Source organism: Cervus elaphus, chromosome 20 (assembly GCF_910594005.1).
Source record: "Cervus elaphus chromosome 20, mCerEla1.1, whole genome shotgun sequence".
NCBI lineage: Eukaryota > Metazoa > Chordata > Mammalia > Artiodactyla > Cervidae > Cervus > Cervus elaphus.
In genome coordinates, this window is record NC_057834.1 from 99,138,855 (window position 1) to 99,163,255 (window position 24,401).

The window sequence follows — 24,401 nt, forward strand, 5'->3', positions numbered from 1 at the left end:
CACAAAGCACTATTTTAGATGAAAAATCCAATCAAAATAACTGACTAAACTTTAGGACAATTTTTGCATACAACTGTACAGTACAAAGTTTCAAAATGTCTTCTGTTTTTTTCCTGTGTTAATTAACATATATAACAAATTATTTGTTGAAGGGGAATTAATATGATTTATATTTTTCTGACGTTTCCATTGCACCTAGCCCTAGTTGCAGTTAATAGATTTTCTGTAAACACTGCTGATTTATGGTGATAATGATAAATAGTATCTTTTAAAATTTAATCATCCATCCAACAGTTATTTAACATTTAACACCCACTGTATTCTAAGCACTACTTTAGACACTGGAGCTACCATAATGAACAGAAAAGGTAAAGTCACAACCTTTGTAGAGCACACAAATACATATATAATATGTCTTATGTTGATAAACATTCAGAAGGAAAAAGGAAGGGGGTTAGGAAATGCTAGGAGTAGGGGTGAGTGGGGATTTTTTTTAGGGAGGAAGATAAGGGAAGACATGTCTGAGAATCTGAGAAGGTAGTGCTGGAGCAGTACAGAATCAAGAACTGTGCCTTTCTGGAGGAAGCGCATTGTAGGTGACGTGCAAAGGTCCTGAGGCAGGTCCTTGTCTGTCCTGTTCAAGAACAGTAAGGAGGTCATTAAGGTTTGGTAGACTGAAGGAGATGGGAAGGGATGAGATGAGAGCAGAGAGTCCTAGATGAGAGGGGATTTATCAGGCCCTGTAACATCACATAGGGCCATGGAAGGATCTCTGAGTGAAACAGGAGACTGAACAGAGGAGTAACATCTGATATGTGTGTGTGAAAAGGATTACTCTGACTATTTGTGAATAATAGGCTGTAGCAAGGCAAAGGTGGAGGCTAGAGCACCAGTTTACTAACCCAGGTGAGAGATGACGTGGCTTGGATCAGACAGTGGAAAGATGTTAGTTTTTTAAAGATAGATGCGATAAGTTTTTCTGTCAGTTGAATGGGGACATAGTAGAAAGAAATCCAGGAGGACGCCAGTGATTTTAACTTGAATATTGCAAAGGATGGAGTTGCCACTTACTGAGATAGGGAACATGAGCCTGAGGAGAGGGAACTTAGTATTTGGTTTTGAAAATATTAGCTTTTGGACATTAAGAGGAAACACTGAGTATGAAGTTAGGTAAAATTTGGCTGCAGTTCAAGAGAGATATAGAGATATGGACTGGAGATACAGAGTAGGGAGTTTTACACCATAAATTTGGTCGAGATCTTTTAGATAATGAATGTAGACAAATATAATAAGAGGTCCTAGGACAGAGCTCTGGATCACGATTCAGTTCAGTTTAGTCGTTCAGTCGTGTCTGACTATTTGCAACCCCATGAACCGCAGCACACCAGGCCTTCCTGTCCATTACCAACTCCCGGAGTCCACCCAAACCCATGTCCATCCAGTTGGTGATGCTATCCAACCACCTCATCCTCTGTCGTCCCCTTCTCCTCCTGCCCCCAATCCCTCCCCGCATCATGGTCTTTTCAAATGAGTCAGCTCTTCGCATCAGGTGGCCAAAGTATTGGAGTTTCAGCTTCAACATCAATCCTTCCAATGAACACCCAGGACTGATCTCCTTTAGGATGGACTGGTTGGATCTCCTTGCAGTCCAAGGGACTCTCAAGAGTCTTCTCCAACACCACAGTTCAAAAGCATCAATTCTTCGGCGCTCAGCTTTCTTCACCGTCCAACTCTCACATCCATACATGACTACTGGAAAAACCATAGCCTTGACTAGATGGACCTTTGTTGACAAAGTAATGTCTCTGCTTTTTAATATGCTGTCTAGGTTGGTCATAACTTTCCTTCCAAGGAGTAAGCATGTTTTAATTTCATGGCTGCAATCACCATCTGCAGGGATTTTGGAGCCCCCCAAAATAAAGTCAGCCACTGTTTCCACTGTTTCCCCATCTATTTACCACGAAGTGATGGGACCGGATGCCATGATCTTAGTTTTCTGAATGTTGAGCTTTAAGCCAGCTTTTTCACTCTCCTCTTTCACTTTCAACAAGAAGCTCTTTAGTTCTACTTCACTTTCTGCCATAAGGGTGGTGTCATCTGCATATCTGAGGGTATTGATATTACTTTACTAGAATAAAGGAGAATTGGCAAAAGAAACTGAGAAAAAGCATCCAGGAAGGACCAAAAGAGAGTGCTGTCCTCGAAGATGAAAGAAGGAAGTAAAAAGTTAAGTTAAATGTTCCTGATAGTAAATCTACCCTTCCTGAAAAGGAAGGTAGGAACTGAGAATAAACTGTTGCATCTGGCAATGGGGACGTCATTAGCGACACTGATAAGACCTGGAGGTGGGGGGCAAAAGCTTGACAAGATTAAAGAGAGGATGAAAAGAGAGGAAGTAAAGGCGGAAAATATGAACAGCTCTTTTTGAAGAGTTTGCCATATGAAGGAGCAGAAAGATAAATTAGTGGGAGTGGGGGGCCTAGGGAAGGTAGATGCTACAACATTTTGAAAGCTGATGAGGAGATCCAGTAAAGACAGAAAAGGTGATGATACAGAAAAAAGGAAGGAATATTGTTGGAGCGATGTCCTCTAGCAGGCAGACAGAGAAAGATCTAGTCTATAGTAGAGAGCTGGCCTCAGGCAGTGGTGGTTCATCCACAGTAAGAAGGGAAGACCAAGTGTGGGTTCAGATGTCAGTGTGTTGGCAGATGAGAGAGGTTGTGGTATTTCTTATTACTCTTATTTTCTCAATGAAATAGGAAGTTAGTCATCAACAGAGAGTGAGAAGGCGGAGAAGATGTTGGAAACCAAAGATGAAGCAGTAACAAGATAATGGCCTGGTCAGTAGGGGAGTGACTTGACCAGTGAAGTGCCACAGGACTGCTGGGTAGCTATCTGGGCTTAGCTGAAGTGAGTGACCATGAATATAAAGTAATATCGGTCAGAAATTTTGTATTTGTCCACAGCCACAATTAGCTCTCCAAGCACTGGTGTAGAACCAGTGAGGAGATGGATTTTAGTATATGAACTGATTTTTAAGTCCTAAAAGAACTGAAATATAACATCACAGCCTTAAATATATTTGGAATTATATCTAAGAATTCTATCTGGCTATTATGAAAATGAATATAGTGAGAAACATGTGGCAAAAGCAAGCAGGTCTTATAAAGTAGAAGAGTAACAATTGATTTTAGGGGTCTTATTAAAACTAAAAGACCCTATTGGTCTCGCATGGTACCTGAAAATATACTATTGGTGTTTATTCTAAATAGTTTATGAACTTGTCATGCACAGAGATGTTGTCTATTTTTTAAAAGTTTTCTAGCATTTAACATAGTTCCGAGAAGACATGAAATTCTAAATAAATATTTGTTAAATTGACTTGTATAAAATAGAATGAAGGGCCATCATGCACTCATTTTCATTCAAGTATTTACGGAGTACCATACCAGATATTGCAAGCGCTTCCATGATAAAGAAAGAACATATTTACATGAAGCTGTTGAGGGTAACAGGACAACAGTAAGTAGATGCTTTTAATAGCAGAGGTTTTGATTTTTTTTTTTTTGCTATCGCCACCCATTGGTGCAATACTTAGCAAAATACAAAGGGGCTGAGAAGGGTATGTGAAAGGTCATGCTGGTGGGGTCACCACAGAAGTCCTGTGCAGAAAGAAGATTCTTGAAACAACATAGACACAATTCCTCTGCTTTACAACTTCAACCCCATACCATCTGGAGGCCCTGATGGACCCAGTGCTCCCATGGAGGGAATGCCATCTTTCTGCCACTGTGGAAACAAGTAGGTGGGCTGAGGTGAAATGCCTCTCTCTGTACATGATTTTACTGGCAAAGAGAACCACAGGAGTTGGAAGTGAAACTGCAAATGCTGATATCTACGCAACAGCCAAAGTAGAAAATACCCTGAGAACTCAGGGTTCTGAGTTCTCAGGGTATTAAAAAGAAAAACCTTTTAAAATCTGATACTACCTCAACCAGAAAATTCATTATAAGTCACCTTTTTCCTAGGGGGGAAAGGCCTTAATCATTAGTTAGAAATGAATTTCTGTAATTTTTCTTAATCCATGGATGTATTTTTAATTAATTGTAAGATGAACAGATATCTATTTTCTTTTCCAACTTGTCTGTGGTTACAGGAGCTCATTCTTTGAATTTGCTAGAGGAATACATTCATTTTTATGCTATCACTTCACATCCTTTATGTCCTTTTTAAGATACAATAAAATTCCACTAATCTGGACTTAATCAATTTAGAATTTGGGTTAGATTTGCCTAAGCTTGGCTATAATTTACTCTCAGTTTCAGAAAAGACAGTGAAAAAATACCTTTTTAATATATAGGACCTTGTGTTATTATTATTCAACTTGATTGTGAAGGGAGGATACAGGAAATGTCCATTTCTATCAGAATGATCACTCAACACGTGTTTATTGAGCACTTTCTAGATGCCAGGCCTCATCCTAGGCTAAAGAAATATAGCAATAAACAAAGCAAGCAAAAATTCTTGCCCACATTGAGTTTACATTTCTAGTTTGAATGACTTTAAAATGAGTGGCTTTACTATTGATGTATGTACACCAGCTTGAAAATTAGTCTTACTTATTAGACCACATTTGACATTCTTTCTAGATAGTCATCTGTCTAAAGTTATTGCTACTTGAAAAGAAAGTAAATAAAGTTATTGCTTACAATAGCCTGTAAGTGATCATTTTTGTGGCTTTACATTCATCTTCTCTCCCAAGTCAGTCAGGTTTTGATTTTAGAATGAATCAAAAAAGTCTAGAGTCAGTCTTGAGTTTCACCGTGATGTTCTAACACTCTAACATCGTCTTTTTGTCAGTTTCCAAGCATTTCCTATTTGTGAGCCTTTTCTTATAATTTGCTTTCTTATAAGTTTTATAATACTTAGTTTTGTATTACTTATACTCACTTCTCAGGAGGCTAGGGCTTAGCAAAGCTAAACAAATTTTCCAAGGTTGCTCAGCTGGCAACTGTGGCAGATACTATTAGATTACTGAACTGCATCCACCGTACCCCTTTCCTGGGTTTCCATCCAGATAGAGTAGATGTGTAATTCAATTCTGGCCAATGAGATGCAAGTGGAGGTCCATGGGAGAATTTCCTTTTCCCTTCACTACTTTCCTGCCTGAAACTTGGATGAGAAGCCTGGATATGCAGTACCCGAGGACTAGGGTCAGTGCTCTAAAGACTGCAAAGAAGAAAGATAGAGAGAGCCTGGGTCCTTGGAGTACAATTGAATTAACACACTAGCTCTGCACTACCTACCACCATGGCTTGATATAAATAAAGCCTTGTCTGTTTAGGTCACTGCACTTCAGTCTTCATATATTTGTGCCATTAAAGTCTTCTAACTGATAAGTCTGCAAACTGGAAATCAAACATTAAAGTCTAAAGTTCATGCTCTTTCCAATGGATGTTTCTGACAGTTTACTCTTTAATAAACCTAGTCTTCAGACTTTGAAAGTGACTTTTTGAGTACCGAGAACAATTTCAGTACTCATAACTACTGTAAGTAACCCTCACTTGATAAAGTAGATATGTCCCTCAAAAACCACCATGTATAAATAATTTAGACATATATAATTGTCAATGCATTAATGGCTTTTAAAGAGATGTATAATAATCTTATAAAATTGTGAGAACATTTTTATGATACCAAATAGGAAATTATGGGTGGTTGACAAGTGTTTTTTAAGAAACATGTTTTTTCAAATTGTGTTATGTCTGTTTCAAGTTTACAACACAGTCTCATTGCCAGGAATCTGAGAAGGCATATTAGCAAGATTTGAGAGAAGTAACCCATACTCACTATGGTGACAATAATCAACAAGATAATAGCAAATATTGACAAGAATGTGGGGAGGTTGGAATCCTTGATGGGAATGTAATGGTGTGGCTTCTTTTTTTAAATTATTTTTAAAATTAACTAATTTATTTTAACTGGAGTATAATTACTTTACAATTTGTAGTGGTTTTTGCTATATGTCTACATGGATCAGCCATGGGTGCACGTGTGTCCCCCTATCCTGAGCCCCCCTGGTGTGACTTCTTTAGAAAACAGTATGACAGTATAAAAATGGGCAGAAGACCTGAATAGACATTTTTCCAGAGAAGATATACAGGTAATCAATAGGCACATGAATAAATGCTCAACATTGCTAGTCATTGCGTGCGTGTTCAGTTGCTAAGTCGTGTCTGACTCTGTGATCCCATGAACTGTAGCCCACCAAGCTCTTCTGTCCATTGGATTTCCCAGGCAGGAATATCAGAGTGGGTTGCCATTTCCTTCAGGGGATCTTCCAAAGCCAGGGATCAAAACTGCACCTCCTGCATTGGCAGGCAGATTCTTTATCACTGAGCCACCTGGGAAGCCCAATGCTAATAATTAGAGAAATGCAAATCAAAACAATAATGAGAGGGAATACCCTGTGGTGATTCATTGGTTAGGAATCCACACTCTCTGTCAAGCGCCTGGGTTCAATCCCAGGATGGAGAACTAAGACCCCACAAGCTACGTGGCAAGATCAAAAAAGCCCAACACCTGCCCCTTCCACCAAATACCAATGAGATATCACCTCACACCTGTCAGAATGGTTATTACCAAAAACTCTACAAATAACAAATGTTGGCAAGGATATGAGTAAAGGAAACCTTAGTACACTGTTGGTGGGATTGAAAATTGGTGCAGCCACTATAGAAAACAGTATGGAGTTTCCTCAAAAAACTAAAACTAACATATCATTCAGGAACTCCACTGCTGAATATATATTGGAAGAAAATGAAAACACTCATTCAAAAAGAGACATGTATCCTGATGTCCATATATGTATAATGGAATATTACTCAGACATAAAAAAGAATGACATTATGCCATTTGTAACAGTGTGGTTGGACCTAGAAAGTATTATGCTCAGTGAAATAAGTCAAAGACAAATCTCTGTTATCATTTATATGCAGAATCTAAAATAAATGTATATGACAAAAAGATAGACTCACAGATATAGGAATCAAACTAGTGGTTACTAGTGGGGAGAGGAGAGAGGGAGGGGGCAAGATAGGGGTATGCAATTAAGATACAAACTATTATCTATGACATAAATAAGCATCAAAAATATATTGTATAGCATAGGGAAATATAGCAATTATTTTGTAATGACTTTAAATGGAGTATGACCTATAAAAATATTGAATCATTATGTGGTACACCTGAAACTAACAAAATATTATAAATAAGCTCTACTTCAATTAAAAAACAGTGTGGCAGTTCCTCAAAAGTTTAAACTGACTTAGCATATGACCTTACCTTCATGGGTCACAGCCTTGTGGTGAAGGGATTTGCATAACTCAGTGAAGCAATGAGCCATGCAGTGGAGGGCCATGTAAGACAGATGGGTCATAGTGAAGAGTTCTGACAGAACCTGGTTCAGTGGAGTAGGGAATAGCAAACCACTCCAGTATTCTTGCCTTGAGAATCCATGAACAGTATGATAAGGCAAAAAGATATGGTATAGGAAGATGAGCCTGCCAGGTCAGTAGGTGCCCAACATGCTACTGAGGAAGAGCAGAAAAGTAGCTCCAGAAAGAATGAAGAGGTTGAACCAAAGTGGAAATCGCTCAGTTGTGCATGTGTCTGGTGGTGAAAGTAAAGTCCAATGCTGTAAAAAACAATATTGCATAGGAGTTGAAGTTTTAGGTCCATGAATCAAGGTAAATTGGACATGGTCAAGCAGGCGATGGCAAGGGTGAACACCGACATTTTAGGAATCAGTGAACTAAAATCGACGGGAATGGGCAAATTTAATTCAAATGATGATTATATCTACTACTGTGAGAAAGAACACCTTAGAAGAAATGGAGTAGCCCTCATAGTCAACAAAAGAGTTCAAAATGAAGTATTTGGGTGCAGTCTCAAAAACAACAGAATGATCTCAGTTCGTTTCCAAGGCAAACCATTCAACATCACAGTAATCCAAGTCTATGCCCCAAGCACTAATACCAAAGAAGCTGAAATTGAATGGTTCTATAAAGGCCTACAAGACCTTCTGGAACTAACACCAAAAAAAGATGTCCTTTTCATCATAGGGGCCTGGAATGCAAAAGTAGGAATTCAAGAGATACCTGAAGTAATAGGCAAGTTTGGCCTTGGAGTACAAAATGAAGCAGGGCAAAGGCTATCAGAGTTTTGCCAAGAGAACGCACTGGTCGTAGCAAACACCCTCTTCCAACAACACAAGAGATGACTCTACACATGGACATCATCTAATGGTCAATACTGGAATCAGATTGATTATATTATTTGTAGCTGAAGATGGAGAAATTCTATACAGTCTGCAAAAACAAAACCAGGAGCTGACTGTGGCTCATATCATCAGTTGCTTATGGCAAAATTCAGGCTTAAATTGAAGAAAGTAGGGAAAACCACTAGACCATTCAAGTATGACCTAAATCAAATCCCTTATGATTATACAGTAGAGGTGATAAATAGAATCAAGGGATTAGATATGGTAGACAGAGTGCCTGAAGAACTATGGATAGAGGTTCATGATATTGTACACAAGGCAGTGACCAAAACCATCCCCAAAAAAAGAAATACAAGAAAGCAAAGTGGTTGTCTGAGGAGGCTTTACAAATAGCTGAGGAAAGAAGAGAAGGTAAAAGCAAGCAGGTAAGAAAAAGATACACCCAACTGAATACAGGGTTCCAGAGAATAGCAAGAAGAGATAAGAAGGTCTTCTTAAATGAATAATGTAAGAAGTAGAGGAAAACAATAGAATGGGAAAGACTGGAAATCTCTTCAAAAATTGGAGATATCAAGGGAATATTTCATGCAAGAATGGGCATGATAAGGGACAGAAACAACAAGGATCTAACAGAAGCAGAACAGATTAAGAAGAGGTAGGAAGAATATACAGAACTATACAAAAGAAAAAAGTCTCAATGACCTGGATAACCACAATGGAGTGATCACTCACCTAGAGCTGGACATTGGGGAGTGTGAAGTCAAGTGAGCCTTAGAAGCATTACTGCAAACAAAGCTATTGAAGGTGATGGAATTACAGCTGAACTATTTCAAATCCTAAAAGATGATGCTGTTAAAGTGCTATGCTCAGTATGCCAGCAAATTTGGAAAACTCAGCAGTGGCCACAGGACTGGAAATGGTCAGTTTTCATTCCAATCCTAAAGAAAGGCAATGCCAAAAAATGTTTAAACTACTGTACAATTGTACTCATTTCACATGCTAGCAAGGTAATGCTCAAAATCCTTCAAGCTAGGCTTCAGCAGTAAGTGAACCGAGAACTTCCAGATGTACAAGCTGGATTTAGAAAAGGCAGAGGAAGCAGAGATCATAGAGAAAGCAAGGGAATTCCAGCTGGATGAATACCAAACTGGAATCCAGATTCCTGGGAGAAATATCAGTTACCTCAGATATGCAGATGATACCACTCTAATGGCAGAATTGAAGAGGAACTAAAGAACCTCTTGATGAAGGTGAAAGAGGAGAGTGAAAAAGCTGGCTTAAAACTCAACATTCAAAAAACTGAGATCATGGCATCCAGTCCCACCACTACATGGCAAATGAAAGAGGGAAAAGTGGAAACAGTGGCAGATTTAATTTTCTTGGGCTCCAAATCACTGCTGACAGTGACTGTAGCCATGAAGTTCAAAGACACTTGCACCTTGGAAGGAAAGCTATGACAAACCTAGATGGCATATTAAAAAGCAAAGGAATCACTTTGCTGAGAAATGTCCATAGAGTCAAAGCTATGGTTAGCTACCATCACTGATTCAATGGACATGAGTTTGAGCAAACTCCATGAGATAGTGACAGACAGGGGAGCCTGGTGTGCTCCTGTCCATGGGATCACAAAGAATCAGACAAGACTTAGCAACTGAAAAACAACACCATATGACCTAGCCACTCCATTCCTAAGTATATGCTCAAGAGAAATGAAAATACATGTCTACACAAAAGCTTGTACATCAGTGTTAGTAGAACATTATTCATAATAGCCAAAAAACTGGAAACAACCCAAAATGTCCATCAACTAATGAAGGTGAATAAGTTAAGTGTGCTATATTCACACAATGGAAAATTATTCAGTCATAAAAAAAGAATGAAGGACTGATACATACTACACCATGGATGAATCTTGAAAACCTTACCCTAAGTGAAAGATGCTATTCATGAAAGACCATAATTTGTATGATTCCTTTTACACAAAATGTCCACAGTAGGCAAATCCACAGATGATGCCTAGGGCTGGGAGGGTTGAAGGGAAATGCGGGGTAACTGCTAATAGAGATATGGTTTCTTTTGGCATGAAGAACATGTTCTAATATTATGGAGATGGTTGCTCAACTCTTTGAATATACTAAAATCTTTGGATTTTGCACTTTAAATAAGGTGAATTGTATGGAATATGAAGTATACTCAATAAAGCTATTGTATTAAAATAATTTATTCTTTTATAATTAATATGTATTATTCAGTTTTCATTCCAATCTCAAAGAAAGGCAATGCCAAAGAATGTTCAAACTACTACTGCACAATTGTACTCATCTTACATGCTAGCAAAGTAATGCTTAAAATTCTCCAAGCCAGGCTTCAACAGTATTGAACCGTGAACTTCCAGATGTTCAAGCTGGATTTAGAAAAGGCAGAGGAACCAGAGATCAAATTGCCAACGTCCATTGTATCATCAAAGAAGCAAGAGAGTTCTAGAAAAAACATCTACTTCTGCTTTATTGACTATGCCAAAGTCTTTACTGTGTGGATCACAACAAACTGTGGAAAATTCTTCAAGAGATGGGAATACCAGACCACCTGACCTTCCTCCTGAGAAATCTGTATGCAGGTCAAGAGACAACAGTAAGAACTAGACATGGAACAACAGACTGGTTCCAAATAGGAAAAGGAGTATGTCAAGGCTGTATATTTCCACCCTGCTTATTTAACTTATATGCAGGGTACCTCATGCGAAATGCTGGGCTGGATGAAGCACAAGCTGGAATCAAGATTATTGGGAGAAATATCAATAACCTCAGATATGCAGATGACACCACCCTTATGGCTGAAAGTGAAGAAGAACTGAAGAGCCTCTTGATGAAGGTGAAAAAGGAGAGTGAAAAAGTTGGCTTAAAACTCAACATTCAGAAAACTAAGATCATGGCATCTGGTCCTATCACTTCATGGCAAATAGATGGGGAAACAATGGAAACTGTGACAGACTTTATCTTTGGGGGGCTCCAAAACCACTCTTGATGGTGATTGCAGCCATGAAATTAAAAGACACTTGCTCCGTGGAAGGAAAGCTATGATCAACCTAGACAGCATATTAAAAAATAGAGACATTACTTTGCCAACAAAGGTCTGTCTAGTCAAAGCTGTGGTTTTTCCAGTAGTCATGTATGGATGTGAGAATTGGACTATAAAGAAAGCTGAGTGCCAAAGAACTGATGCGTTTGAACTGTGGTGTGGAGAAGACTCTTGAGAGTCCCTTGGACTGCAAGGAGATCCAACCAGTCTATCCTAAAGGAAATCAGTCTGAATATTCACTGGAAGGACTGCTGCTGAAGTTGAAACTCCAATACTTTGGCCACATGATGCAAAGAACTGACTCACTAGAAAAGACCTTGATGGTGGGAAAGATTCAAGGCAGGAGGATAAGGGGCCAACAGAGGGTGAGATGGTTGGATGGCATCACTGACTCAATGGACATGAGTTTGAGCAAGCTCCCGGAGTTGGTGATGGCCAAGGAAGCCTGGCATGCTGCAGTCAGTGGGGTTGCAAAGAGTCAGACACAACTGAGTGACTGAACTGACTGATTGACTGATTAAAAGAAAAAGAAGTAATCAACTATTCAAGATCAGTGGGTCCATGAGATAGTAAAAGTTCCAGGAGATAGATAGCAAGGCCCTAGGCATTCTCTGTTAGTCTGGCACATCGAAATCTTCTGTGAGCTTCAGCTGTGGTGTTTGCCCCTGTACTGCCCTTGTTTTCACATTCTTAAAGTTGTCTTTGGGCTTCCCTGATGGCTCCTCTCTGTCCATGGGGATCCTCCAGGCAAGAATATTCGAGTGGGTTGCTAGTCCCTTCTATAGAGGATCTTTCCGACCCAGGGGTCTAACCCACATCTCCCACATTGCAGACAGAGTCTTTACTACCTGAGACACCATGGAAGCCTCCTGATGGCTCAGATGGTAAAGAATCTGTCTGCAATGCAAGAGACCCAGGTTCAATACTGGATTGGAAAGATCACCTGGAGAAGGGAATGGCTACCCACTCCAGTATTCTTGCCTGGAGAATTCCATGAACAGAGGAACCTGACGAGCTACAGTCCATGGGATTGTAAAGAGTTGGACTCGACTGAGTGACTCACACACACACACACACATATGAAGGTTGCCTTTACAATGAGATTCTTGTCCTCATGACCTCTTTTCACCTCAAAGGCATTATTTAATCCCAGAAACAAGGAGGAGAGGTTAAGTCTTAGACACCTGTTACATTCCTAGCTCCCTGATGTCTTAGCCAAGTGACTTTGGGGAAGTAACTTAAGCTCGGTAGAAGGGGACAATTATAATAGTTACTGTGCAAGGTTGAGCTGAAGATTGAGGATGTGAAGCACATGAAGTAGCAGAGTGCAGTACTTGTGTACTGTTTGACATCATAATCTATCTCTGACCTCAGTGTTTCCAGAGGTTTGGTACCCAACCATACCTCTGCTTAGTGAAAGATGTGAGCTTCTTGCCCATGGCATGTAGCCAGTAACTCCAGGCTTAGCAGTCTGTTGATAAAATCTGTCTAATTTTTGTCCAGATATTTTGAACAGAGTGGTGGTACATGTTATGTTTCACTTAGTCAAAATTATTCTATTTTGAGAGAGCAAGATTGGAAGGTTATTCCCTTCCATAATGATGAGACGTAGATAGCATCTCTCAAATATGCCCTGTGATCTGGGTTCCCACACCACTTTAGCAGAAAAAACTAAATTAGGAAGAAAGCAGTCAGGCCATGCCAAGTTCAAATCCCACCTCTCCCTCTCATAGCTGCGTGGCCTCAGACACATCATCTAACCTAGCTAAGCCTCAGTCACCTGTCTACAAAAATCAGGAAAATAATCATATGTACCCCATAAGGTTGCATAAGGGATTAAATGACTTCCCAGCTGGTGCTAGTGGTAAAGAACCCACCTGCCAGTGCAAGAGACTAAGAGACACGGGTTCAATCCTTGGGTCAGGAAGATCCCCTGGAGAAGGAAATGGCAGCCCACTCCAGTATTCTTGCCTGGAGAATCCCATGGATAGAGAAGCCTGGTGGGCTACAGTCCATGGGGTCACACAGTCAGACATGACTGAAGTGACTTAGCACAGCACATATTAAACCTTTGGCCCAGTCTGCCCAGTGTGTGGCAAACAGTAGGAGTCCAATAAATGCATTATTTAAAAAACAGTGGCTTGTGAAACTTTTGAGAATCATTAGAGAAAAAAAAGTATACAAGTGTACTTCAAATACAGTTGACCCTTAAATAACATGGGTTTGAACTACACAGGTCCACTGATAGGTGAATTTTTTTCAATAAATATATTGGGGAAAGTTTTGGAGATTTGCAACAATGTGGAAAAACTCACAGATGAATGTATAGCCTAGAAATATAAAAAAATTAAGTAAAAGTTAAGTATGTCATAAATGCATAAAATATTTATAGGTACTAGTCGATCCTTACAAGAGCATAAAGTGATATTTAATATGAAATTAATAATGTATTAGTTTCCTTACTGTTATAACTTTGCTTTCAGAGCATTACATTACCATAGAGTATGCCCGTTTTTTCTAATTGGAGAAACTCCATATCAGCCTATCATCACAGGTGTTTCTAAAAAAAAAAGCAACAAAGTTTCCAATACTGTATTATGAATATGACTATAATACTGTATGCCATAAAAGTAATGATTCACTCATTAGTGTATAGGCTAGACTACTATGAAGCAATTCTACCAATTACACTAGGCTACTGTAAAGCAATCATATTACTGCTTATTCCCTATCATTCATGAATCATTACACCTATAAATAAATATGAATTTCTTTTTCACATTATCTTTTCATTTTGATGTTGGTACTAACAGATGATTAATCTTGTAAACAGACAACACAAGGTTACTTTATCAATAAATACAGCACACTATTATAAATGTATTTTCTCTTCCTTATGATTTTCTTAAAAACATATTCTTTTTTCTAGCTTACTTTATTTTAAGAATACAATGGTGCTAGTGGTAAAGAACCTGCCTGTCAATGCAGGAGACATAAGAGATGCAGGTTCGATCCCTGGGCCCGGTAGATCCCCTGGAGGAGGGCATGGCAGTCCACTCCACTATTCTTGCCTGGAGAATGCCATGGACAGAGGAGCCTGGTGGGCAACAGTCCATAGGATCGCAAACAGTCAGACACAACTAAAGCAACTTAGTTCAGCACAGTGCAATATCTAATACAATATATATAACATACAAAATGTGTCAATGAGCTATTATCAGTAAGGTTTCTGCCCAAGAGTAGGCTATTAGTAGTTAAGTTTGGGGAGAGTCAAAAGTAACATGAAGGGGTCAACACCACAACCCGTGTGTTTTTCAAAAGTCAACTGTACAAAATTGAAGGCTCTCTTTGAAAAAATAAATAAATGAAACAAGAATAGGGAGACCAATCTAGCCCAGTTTGCCCACAGTTTTTTCCTTCAAATTATTTCCATCTTTAACACTGGGAAAGGATTCCAAAACAGACTGACGTACATGGATATAGTTTAGATATGACCCAGAAACATTTGAGTTGTGTACATTAAGGAGAGAAAGATTTTTCCACATCAACCATTTCCTATTTTGCAATTTACAAATAGTAGAAACTAAAAATACATTTCCCCTAATCTAAGTTCATATGAAGTAATATAATGTTTATGATTAGTTATTTGCCTTTAAGCATAAAACTTTTGAGCTTTTGGCTGCATGGTTGTCTGGCTCCTGAAGTCTGGTTATTGTTAGATCATAACAGAAGAGTGTTTCCACAGAGCCCTCTTCAACTGCAATTAAGAAATTATTACTTTCATTCAATTATTGCTTTCAGTTTTAAAGCTGAAAGTCCTGTGTCCAGATAGCTCCCTTATTCTTCCCTGGCAAGCCAGGGAAGATGGTTGGTATATATAGACACCAAATTTAAGATTTGGGGGTCATTATTAATAGTATCTTCCATGAATTTAGTGCTAACTAGGGACCTGGCATTACTTTGCCGACAGAGGTCCATTTAGTTAAAGCTATGGTTTTTCCATATGTGGAATATGGATATGAGAGTTGGACTATAAAGAAAGCTCAGTGCCAAAGAATTGATGCTTTTGAACTGTGGTGTTGGAGAAGATCTTGAGAGTCCCTTGGACTGCAAGGAGATCCAACCAGTCAATCCTAAAGGAAATCAGTCCTGAATATTCATTGGAAGGACTGATGCTGAAGCTGAAACTCCAAAACTTTGGCCACCTGATGCGAAGAACTGACTCATTTGAAAAGACCCTGATGCTGGGAAAGATTGAAGGCAGGAGGAAAAGGGGATGACAGAGGACGAGATGGTTGAGTGGTATCACCGACTCAATAGACATGAGTTTGAACAAGTTCCGGCAGTTGGTGATGGACAGGGAAGCCTGGCGTGCTGCAGACACGATTGAGTGACTGAACTGTACTGATGGACCTGGCATAGTGATTCACACTTTAAAAAGTCAAATTCCACTTAAACAAAATTAACCTATCCATTAGGTTCTACTTTTAAGCCTATTTTAAAGATAAAGAAATGACAGTTTGGAGAGTTTAAGTGCCTAAATCCTAGGAGGATAGAGCTGAGATTCAAGCAGAGATCCTTTTAAAACTGTGCTGTGCTGTATCACATTAGGTCCTTGCCCACAGTTACCTCCAATGAGTAAAAACAGCAGAAAGATTATGGAACATATTGCCTCACAGGGTGAAAACATCAATGGCCTGAAAAGTGTTTTGGTGGATTCCTTGATCAGTATTAGGGAGTTGGGGATAGTAAAGATGCATTTAACATTTGAAGCAGATTTCTTGGATCCCTGCTGGAGGCAGAGCACTGGCTGAACTGGAGTGGAATTGCTCAGGATAGACTGTTGAGGAGGGAACCTACCTCTTCACGTACACCACATACTTTGTGTCTATGTAGGTGGGCCTCCCAGGGTTCCAGGTACAAGTCATGTTGCCTGAATATTCATAAATGACACAGGTTACTTTGTCAGGGACATCTGGTGGATCTGCAACAAAATGTATCACTTAGGAGCCACCACAGAAACATCAAGGTTTTTTATAGTTAGTTGATAACCATTCCATTTTATTTGGAAAACCAGGTCAATCAGCACTTCCCCCATTCCACCCCTTCCAGCTCACATTCCAGCCCACTTTGCCCTGAAATATTGCTGCTTTCCTTCACATACTTTACTATATTCCCTCTTTGGGGATACTAAGGTGATAAAGTTCCTCCCATCAAAAAGAATTCCTCCCCAAATTCTCTTCCCTCAGCTGTCAGTATATCTTTCTCCTTTTCACAATAGCTTTTTTCTTTTTTAAAGTCCATAATACTGGTCTTTTTCCTCAGTTCCCATTTACTTTTGAACCCCAAACAATCAAGATTCAGATCCACAATTCCACCAAAACCACTGTTGTAAGGTCATCAGTGACTTTCTAATCCACAAATCCCATGATTTCTTTACTGTCATCACTGAGTTTGAACTCTGCAGAATTTGCTATTTTGGTCTTTCCCACCTTGAAATCTCTGTGCCTTTTGGCTGTTGTGAAAGGGTTCTCCATGTTTTTCTTCTACTCTGGCATTCCAATGCAAGGGGAGCAGGTTTGATCCTGGGTCAGGGAACTAAGATCCCACATGCCTCGGGGTGAGGCCAAAAAGAAAAAAAAAAAGTTTGATAGTCATATATACATACTCAACCTTTAAAAGAAAGGGGATTCTGACCCATGCTACAACATAGATGAACCTCGAAGACACTATGCTAAATAAAATAAGCCAGCCACAAAAGGACAAACACTATATGATTCTATTTATAGGAGATGTCTAGAACAGTTGAGCTCACGGAGACTGAAAGCAGAATGGTGGTGGCCAAGGGTTGAGGTGTTGGGAGAAATGAAGAGTTGTTGTTTATTGGGTACAGAGTTTCAGTTTTGCAAGATGAAAAAAGTACTGGAAGTGGATGGGGGTGATGGTTGCACAATGATGTCAATGTGTATGTACATCACTGGCATTCACAGAACTGTGCACTGAAGAATCATTTAAAAAGTACATTTCACTACAATAAAGAAAGATTAAAAATTCTTAGGCATTCACAGAATTCTATCTCTAGTTTTTTTTCCTCCCTTCTCCCATGCCTTCAACTCTTTCTCTGAATGACCAAATTTTGGAGAATATTGTTAATTTTTGTCTGCCACCATGATTCCTTTTGAGAATTGACATCTTCCTCATTCCTAACCTCATCCCCACTTCACCCCTGTGCCAAGGAGCGTGCCTTGACACGCAGAACTGTGCACTTGACCTAGTCTGATCAAGTATTTCCATTGGGAATGAACCCATGACCCAAGATGAACCAATCAGAATTATCCAAGGAACTTTTTCTGGGGCTATTGTAAAAGATCTGCTTTCTCCCTGCCTTAATTTACTATCTCTGAGTGTCATGTAAGCTATGGGCTGTTGATGACCATCTTGCTGTCATAGTGAAACAGTCTATTTGAGAATGAAGACAGCACAGGGGAAAACAAAACCCAAGAGATGAGAAAAGATGAGACAGTTCTGTTGGAGCCCTTAGAGCCTCTGAAGCCTATGAAACCCCAAAAAATATAGAACTGCATCTGGAATTTTCAGATACATCATCCAGTTAAGAATCAAGATCAAAAAAGAAGTATGGAAATACTGAGCATTTACCATATGATCACTTTTTAGGGGTGGCTCTCTCAGCGTGTACCTACTTTTGAAATACTGCCTGGGAAACTGATTACTCAAAAAATGATATGAAAAATGAAAGGATGAAACTAATACAACATTGTTAATCAACTATAAAATAAAAATTAAACAAACAAAAAAATAAACCAATAATTCTGTCCCATTAAGGAAAAAAGAAAAAGGATGGGGCCTCAGAACGAATAAAAATACAGACATTTATGCACCTGAAGTTATACCCAAAGAGTTAGCTTAAATATAGATATATTCCTGCACTTCATCTGTAAATCATCTACCAAGAATACTACTTATAAAATAAGAAATACATATATGGAAAAAATTTATCTTCTTTGCAAACTGAACCAATAATAGATGTCATTTAGAGCTATCAAATTGGCAAGGATTTTGAAAAATGGTAATCCATAGTGTTGAAATGGACTCAAGGAAATCCTCTAACACACTTCTGGTAGAAATGTAAATTAGAACAACCTTTATGGAGAGCACTATACATATCATAATCTGTAAAAGGAGGAGTAATATCTTACAACCCAGCAATTTTACATCTAGGAATGCATCCTTACTAAAATGTTCATAGATACACAAAAATATTTGGCTAAAAGGGTTTGCCTCTTAAAGTGTTGTTCATAATAATGGAAGAAGTGGAAACCAGCTTAATATTCCAAAATACACTCCTAAAATACAACCAAAAACAAAGTTATTGAAGACAATATAAGTATCTAGCCTTGGAAGCAACTCAAAATATGTTTAATTAAATAAGTAAAGGCCATATGATAAAATGAAAAAATAAGTTACAGAATAGTATATTATAGTGGTCTCATTTGAGAGACAGAGAGATAAAGGGGTAGAGAGAGAGAGAGAGAGAGAAAGAGAGAAACAGAGAAAAGAGACAGAGACACACACACAGAGAAAGAGACTGAAACTAGAAAGATATATTCCAAATTATTAAAGATGGAGTCTGCTAGTAGTAAGATTATGAGATTATAGAAATGATGGGTATTTCTTTTTTGTTGGTCCAAGATTTTAAAGATGTTCTACATGAATGCAATTTGATTTAATGATTTAAAAACATATTTTCAAACAGTAAGAACACACTAAAGTGCTTTAAAACATTTTGATGAGTTGTAGTGTCAAACTACAGTGGGGGAGAAATTGGACTCCAAGTAAGATAAAATAAATCTTTAAGTTTTACTTGAGCCTTAAAGGAGGTAGGTGTAGAAACATAAATTTAAATCATTTTGGATATTGATTGACTTGGGGTCCTTCAGTGATTTGTGCTGAAGTTATTTTTTCCCTCTAGTTTCAGAGTATTTTTGATTTGGCCATCATAAAAGACAACTGTCAGTCTTTTGGGCTATGTTATTCCACAGCATTTTCTCTGAAGTGAATGCTCAGGGTTATGTCTGATAACTAATTAACTTTGTAAAAGATCAAATAGATTAAACATTTATGTGCAAATAAACATGCTATTTGTTAATATGAAGCTATGTAAAGATGGGAATGTGAATATAGATATAAAATAAGACCAAATTGTTTTTAGATTCCATTGTGTGTGCTTAGTCACTCAGTCACATTGGACTCTTAGCAACCCCATTGGACTGTAGCCCTCCAGGTTCCTCTGTCCATGGGATTCCTGGGCAAGAATACTAGAATGGATTGTCATTTCCTTCTCCAGGTATCTTCCCAATCCAGGGATTGAACCTGCATCTCCTGTGTCTCCTGCATTGCAAGCAGATTCTTTACCTGCCAGGTTATTAAATGTCCATGGGTAAAAACCTGCTGTAGAGTCAGATACCAGAGAATATTCTGCTGTCTCCTACCCATTACATGTCTCCCCTCCTACTGGGTCCCTTACTAGTCACAAGCCATGTTTGTTATTAATTCAAAGTTTAGCCAAGGATCGTTTTCAACTGACAGCTTCTTGAAACAGCAGAGTCTGTGATCCCCTCTTCTCTGAATTGCTATCATTTAACACATTTTTGGTGCATACTAACCACTAAGTAAAGTGTATTTCATGGCTTGATTGGTTTGATTAATAAAATGATAATAAGGAGAATTTAAAATGAAAGGAAAGACAATGCTTCTGGCAAAGATCTCTCCATAATTCCTTACCCAAAGAGTACGCAGACTGGCCTACTGTGTCATTAATAAGACTGAGTAGCAATGTTAAAGACAACTTTTCAGGGCCTTTTATTGGATAATAAGTCTACTTTCATCAGATGATAAGTAGAGATCAAAGATGATTAAAATTCAAGTTAGATATATTTAAACTTTTTAATGATTCAGTGGAAATATGACTGTTTCATGACTAGTTTAATTTGGTGTTTTTAAAGGAATAGAGAAATCTTAAAGTGTTTTATCCCATGACTGGTGTGACTCTGATAGAATACTTTACATGAGGTGTGTACACTTACAGATAACAATCTAAGAAGTCTAAGATTATGGCTAAAAATGAAACTGTGATAATAGTTTGTATTTCACAAATTACACATCAAAGTATGGAACTTTTAATGTTTGGATATCTTTTTAGGAAAGCAACGACTCCTTTATCTTCTCTTTGCTTTGTATGATTTTTCTCCAGTCTAAAGAAATACACATAATCATTTTGTTCAGAACAGTGATGATAAGTTGACATGGTAAAACTCACAGGAAGAGTATCCTGTAATCAAAGTGATCCAGTGAAAGCAGTGTGATTTCTAGAATACCACAAAAACCCTCAAAAACCTTTACTTGACCTACTTCAATAGGAAGTTTTGTTTGCTAAGAATGTAGAGCCCAAGAACATGGGGCTTCTTGAATCCAGGGCTTTGGGTAAATTCTTACATGGCAGTTACACTTTCACACTCATAACCAGAGATCTATGTAAAAAGTTCCAAAATCACAGAGTAAACAAGTGGAAAGGGTAATGTTCTTTCTAAGCATCTGTCCGCAGAAAATGTAAGTGCTTCTAATGTGTGGTCCAAGAAGGGGAGAAAAGGCCATTCCCTGGCCCTGAACAGAGCCTGGGGGTTGTGTTTGGGGGCAGAAGGCCTCAGCCAACGCTGGAGAGTGGCTGGGCATCACTGGTCACTCACACGGCAACAGGGGGAAGGAGGCCACACTTCTACCTCCTTCCTTCCTCTGGCTTAAAATTAACACTAACCTTTCCCCACAACCATGACAGTTGCTCATTTGTCCTCCGATGACATATTCTCTCAACAACCCACCCCCCAGCCATCAAGGATAAATAGGAATGTAATTAAGCAAGAAGGGTTACTTTTGTTTCCTGAGGATGTGGACAAGCTAAGAAGTCCTCAGACATCAGATAAGATGTCTACTTGTGGTTTCAGTTCCCACAATTTAGGGCAAGTTTAGCATGTTATTATTATTTTAAGGCCTAAATTTTTTCTTTAACTCCAAAACCTACTAATTTTCTTCCTCAATTCACCTCTGCTACTTCCTACAGCTCTTCTCTCTTGAAGCAAGGAGGTCAGGTGCCCAGCAGGACAATGGCCTTACTTTGGAACAAAAAAGCCTCCTTCTTCTCAGACACCCCCTCTAGGGACAGATATAGATGGCCAGGTGGACTTGGTCTGTCTAGGTGAGGACTGGAGATGAGGAAGAACTCAGATTGGATTCTCAAAAGTATGGAGAAAGGGAGCGTAGCAAAGATCCAAAGCCCTCTATCTTTCACTGAAAATGGCCCCAGGTGCTGTAGGGAATGAAAATCTAGATTAAAACAGTACTGAACTTACTGATTTTTCTTTTGTAATAGTAGAACCAAGAATTAAGTATATAATTATACAAGCCAGCCCATATTACTATAGTAACTTAAACACCTTCAGGATACTATGAACACACATTGAATTTAGCAAATATTTTTAAAATTAACAATTCATTTTTTTTCTTAATAATTATAGTAACAAACACAATGATTCACAGTTGGGGCAGTGACATTAGGAGCAGGGAATTGTATCAAAATCGGATGTTTTATCAAAAGGTTCCATTTAAAAGGGCTAAGGCACATTAATATTGTAGTTTAAAGTATATAATACACTTTTAAATAAGTTATTGAAATTTGATGTTTATCATGACCAATATACTTAGCCTCATTTTACAGACATGGAATTGAGGCACAGACTGGTTAAGCAACTTTCCTGAAGTCACACAGCTGGTAAGAAATATAGCAGAGATACAAAGCTAGTATTGCAACTGTTTTTTCCTTCCGAAATCTTAGCCTCAAAATTTCTCAATGGAATCTGCTTCAAGGTTGATATTAGTTTGGAAAACAATGTTAAATGAAAAACAGTTGAAAATAAAAATACAATGAAAATCTGAGGGTGCTGCCTTTCACATACCTAAAAAAACTGTGTTCGGCCAGGCTAGTGTTAAAAAATTGTATTTTGAATATGTTGGCAACATTGAAAAGTTTGTAGAATTCACACTGAAAATTTACAATTCCATCTTCTTTGGAAGAACCAAAAGATCTAAGAATACTGGACCCACAGAGATGCTGAAGCTGGACACTGTCTGTGCTCAGTAAACTATCTATGTGTTTTTCGCTCTGCACAGATCCCACCAGCTTCTTAATGCAACATTTCACCAGCCTGGCTCCTGGAGACATTCAAATTTGCAATATCTACATTAAACTAATATAAGAAGTGAAGTATATTAATTTGCCTCCATTTTTAGACAATATTGGTAGTTACCAGTTAATTGTCAGGCTAACTTTCACTTGGCTTTTGAAGGCACCCCAACACTTACATCCAGAAGAAATGTCTTTTCCACATATCAGTGTCTCTGAAGAATACCTGGAACACTCAGCAGTACAGTACACAAAGGCTTGTGGCTCCACAAAGTTGTTATACCAAAGGCGAGCTGTTGTTTTATTGATTCTTGTGATATGAAATCTTTCTTTGAAGCCATTTTTATAAAAATAAAGTTTCCTTGGTTGGCAGTTCTTAATTGCTGCTTGGCAATATATAGAGATATTCATACCCATCTTAAAAATTGTGGCAGGTTCTACCCAGATGTGTCCAGAGCAGTTTATATTTGTAATCCCTGGAAAACAAATAGGTAAAATAATTAATTCCATGTAGAACATTAAAACCAGATATTCAGAAAAATATGCTTTGCATTTAAAATTGTTTTTGACTAACAGAATAATTTCCATTGGAAAAGAGTTTTAGGACTCAGTGTATCCTTTAATTGCTTAGCTTATCAGTGTGTTTTTACCACGTTCTGTCGATGTTAGACAGCATGACACAAGCCTGGAGTCAGCTTTCAGCTTTTCAGCTTCTCTAGCAGTCTAAAGTGCAAATATAATTAGCTCTTCTATTTTAAAGGTGAGGAATGAGGCATTTTGAGGCTACCTTATGTTTCAAAGGTAACATTAGAAGTAACAATTGGTAGGGGAGAATCCAAACCCCATTCTTCAGCTACTCAGTCTTTCCTTCTTTTATAGATAAGGGCTACTTTTATTAGAAAATTATGAGTTTAATGATTGAAATCATACTCTTACTAGTTGCAAAAATTTATTGCTTGACCACCACTTAAAATTCATCATTAATTTAAAAATATGGGCAAATGTTCAGAATATATTTTTAAGTTGAAAAGCAAGTTGCAAAACAAAATATTTAATATAGACTCAATGTTAAGAATAGATGAATGAATTAAAGATACACGAAGATATTATCATTGATAATCTCTGTTCATTTTTATTTTTAATTGCATATTTCTGTGTTTTAAAATTATATAATAATGTATTATTTTTATAGCCAAAAGACAATAAAGGCATTTTCATGAAATCAAATGACAATGTAATGCAATATCAATTAAATTCACATCAAGGAAAATTCATTGTAGGCTTTTTCTAAATATTCTAAATCCTAAGCATTAGAATATCTTAAAACCTTATCAAAGTGATAATTAAAGGCAAGTATTTAATTTTAAAAGTCCTTTTCTTTAGAATTCAAAGCTTAAAAATTAACTTTTATGATGTAAATGTAATTGAATATGTCCATTTATGTAGTTTGCATTCACATATAAATTATAAATATTTAAATGTTGAAGTATTAAATGTTGAAGTAATGATAAAAATAATTCATCATTATCAATAGGAAATTGAAGCCAAAGACATGAAAAGAAGTTTTAAGAAAGCATCTGACTGCTTTGCCATGCTGAGTCACTTTAGTCGTGTCTAACTCTTTGTGACCCCATGGACTGTAGCCTGCCAGGCTCCTCTGTCCATAGATATCTCCAGGCAAGAATACTGGAGTAGTTTGCCTTGCCCTCCTCTGGGCGATCTTCCCAACCCAGGGATCAAACCCACATCTCTTATGTATCCAGCATTGGCAGGCGTTCTTTACCACTA

The 24,401-nt window shown here is 38.1% G+C and overlaps 1 protein-coding gene across 1 annotated transcript in view; it reads right to left on the reverse strand.

Moving 5' to 3' along the window:
- Positions 1-24,401, reverse strand: part of IL23R (interleukin 23 receptor) — a 67,183-nt gene that overhangs the window by 39,578 nt on the left and 3,204 nt on the right. Inside the window, exons 3-4 of the mRNA XM_043876033.1 lie at positions 22,793-23,089; positions 16,220-16,343 (exon numbers count right to left, since the gene is read on the reverse strand). Of these exons, the coding sequence (XP_043731968.1) occupies positions 16,220-16,343; positions 22,793-23,089 (421 nt within the window). The remainder of the gene's footprint in view (positions 1-16,219; positions 16,344-22,792; positions 23,090-24,401) is intronic.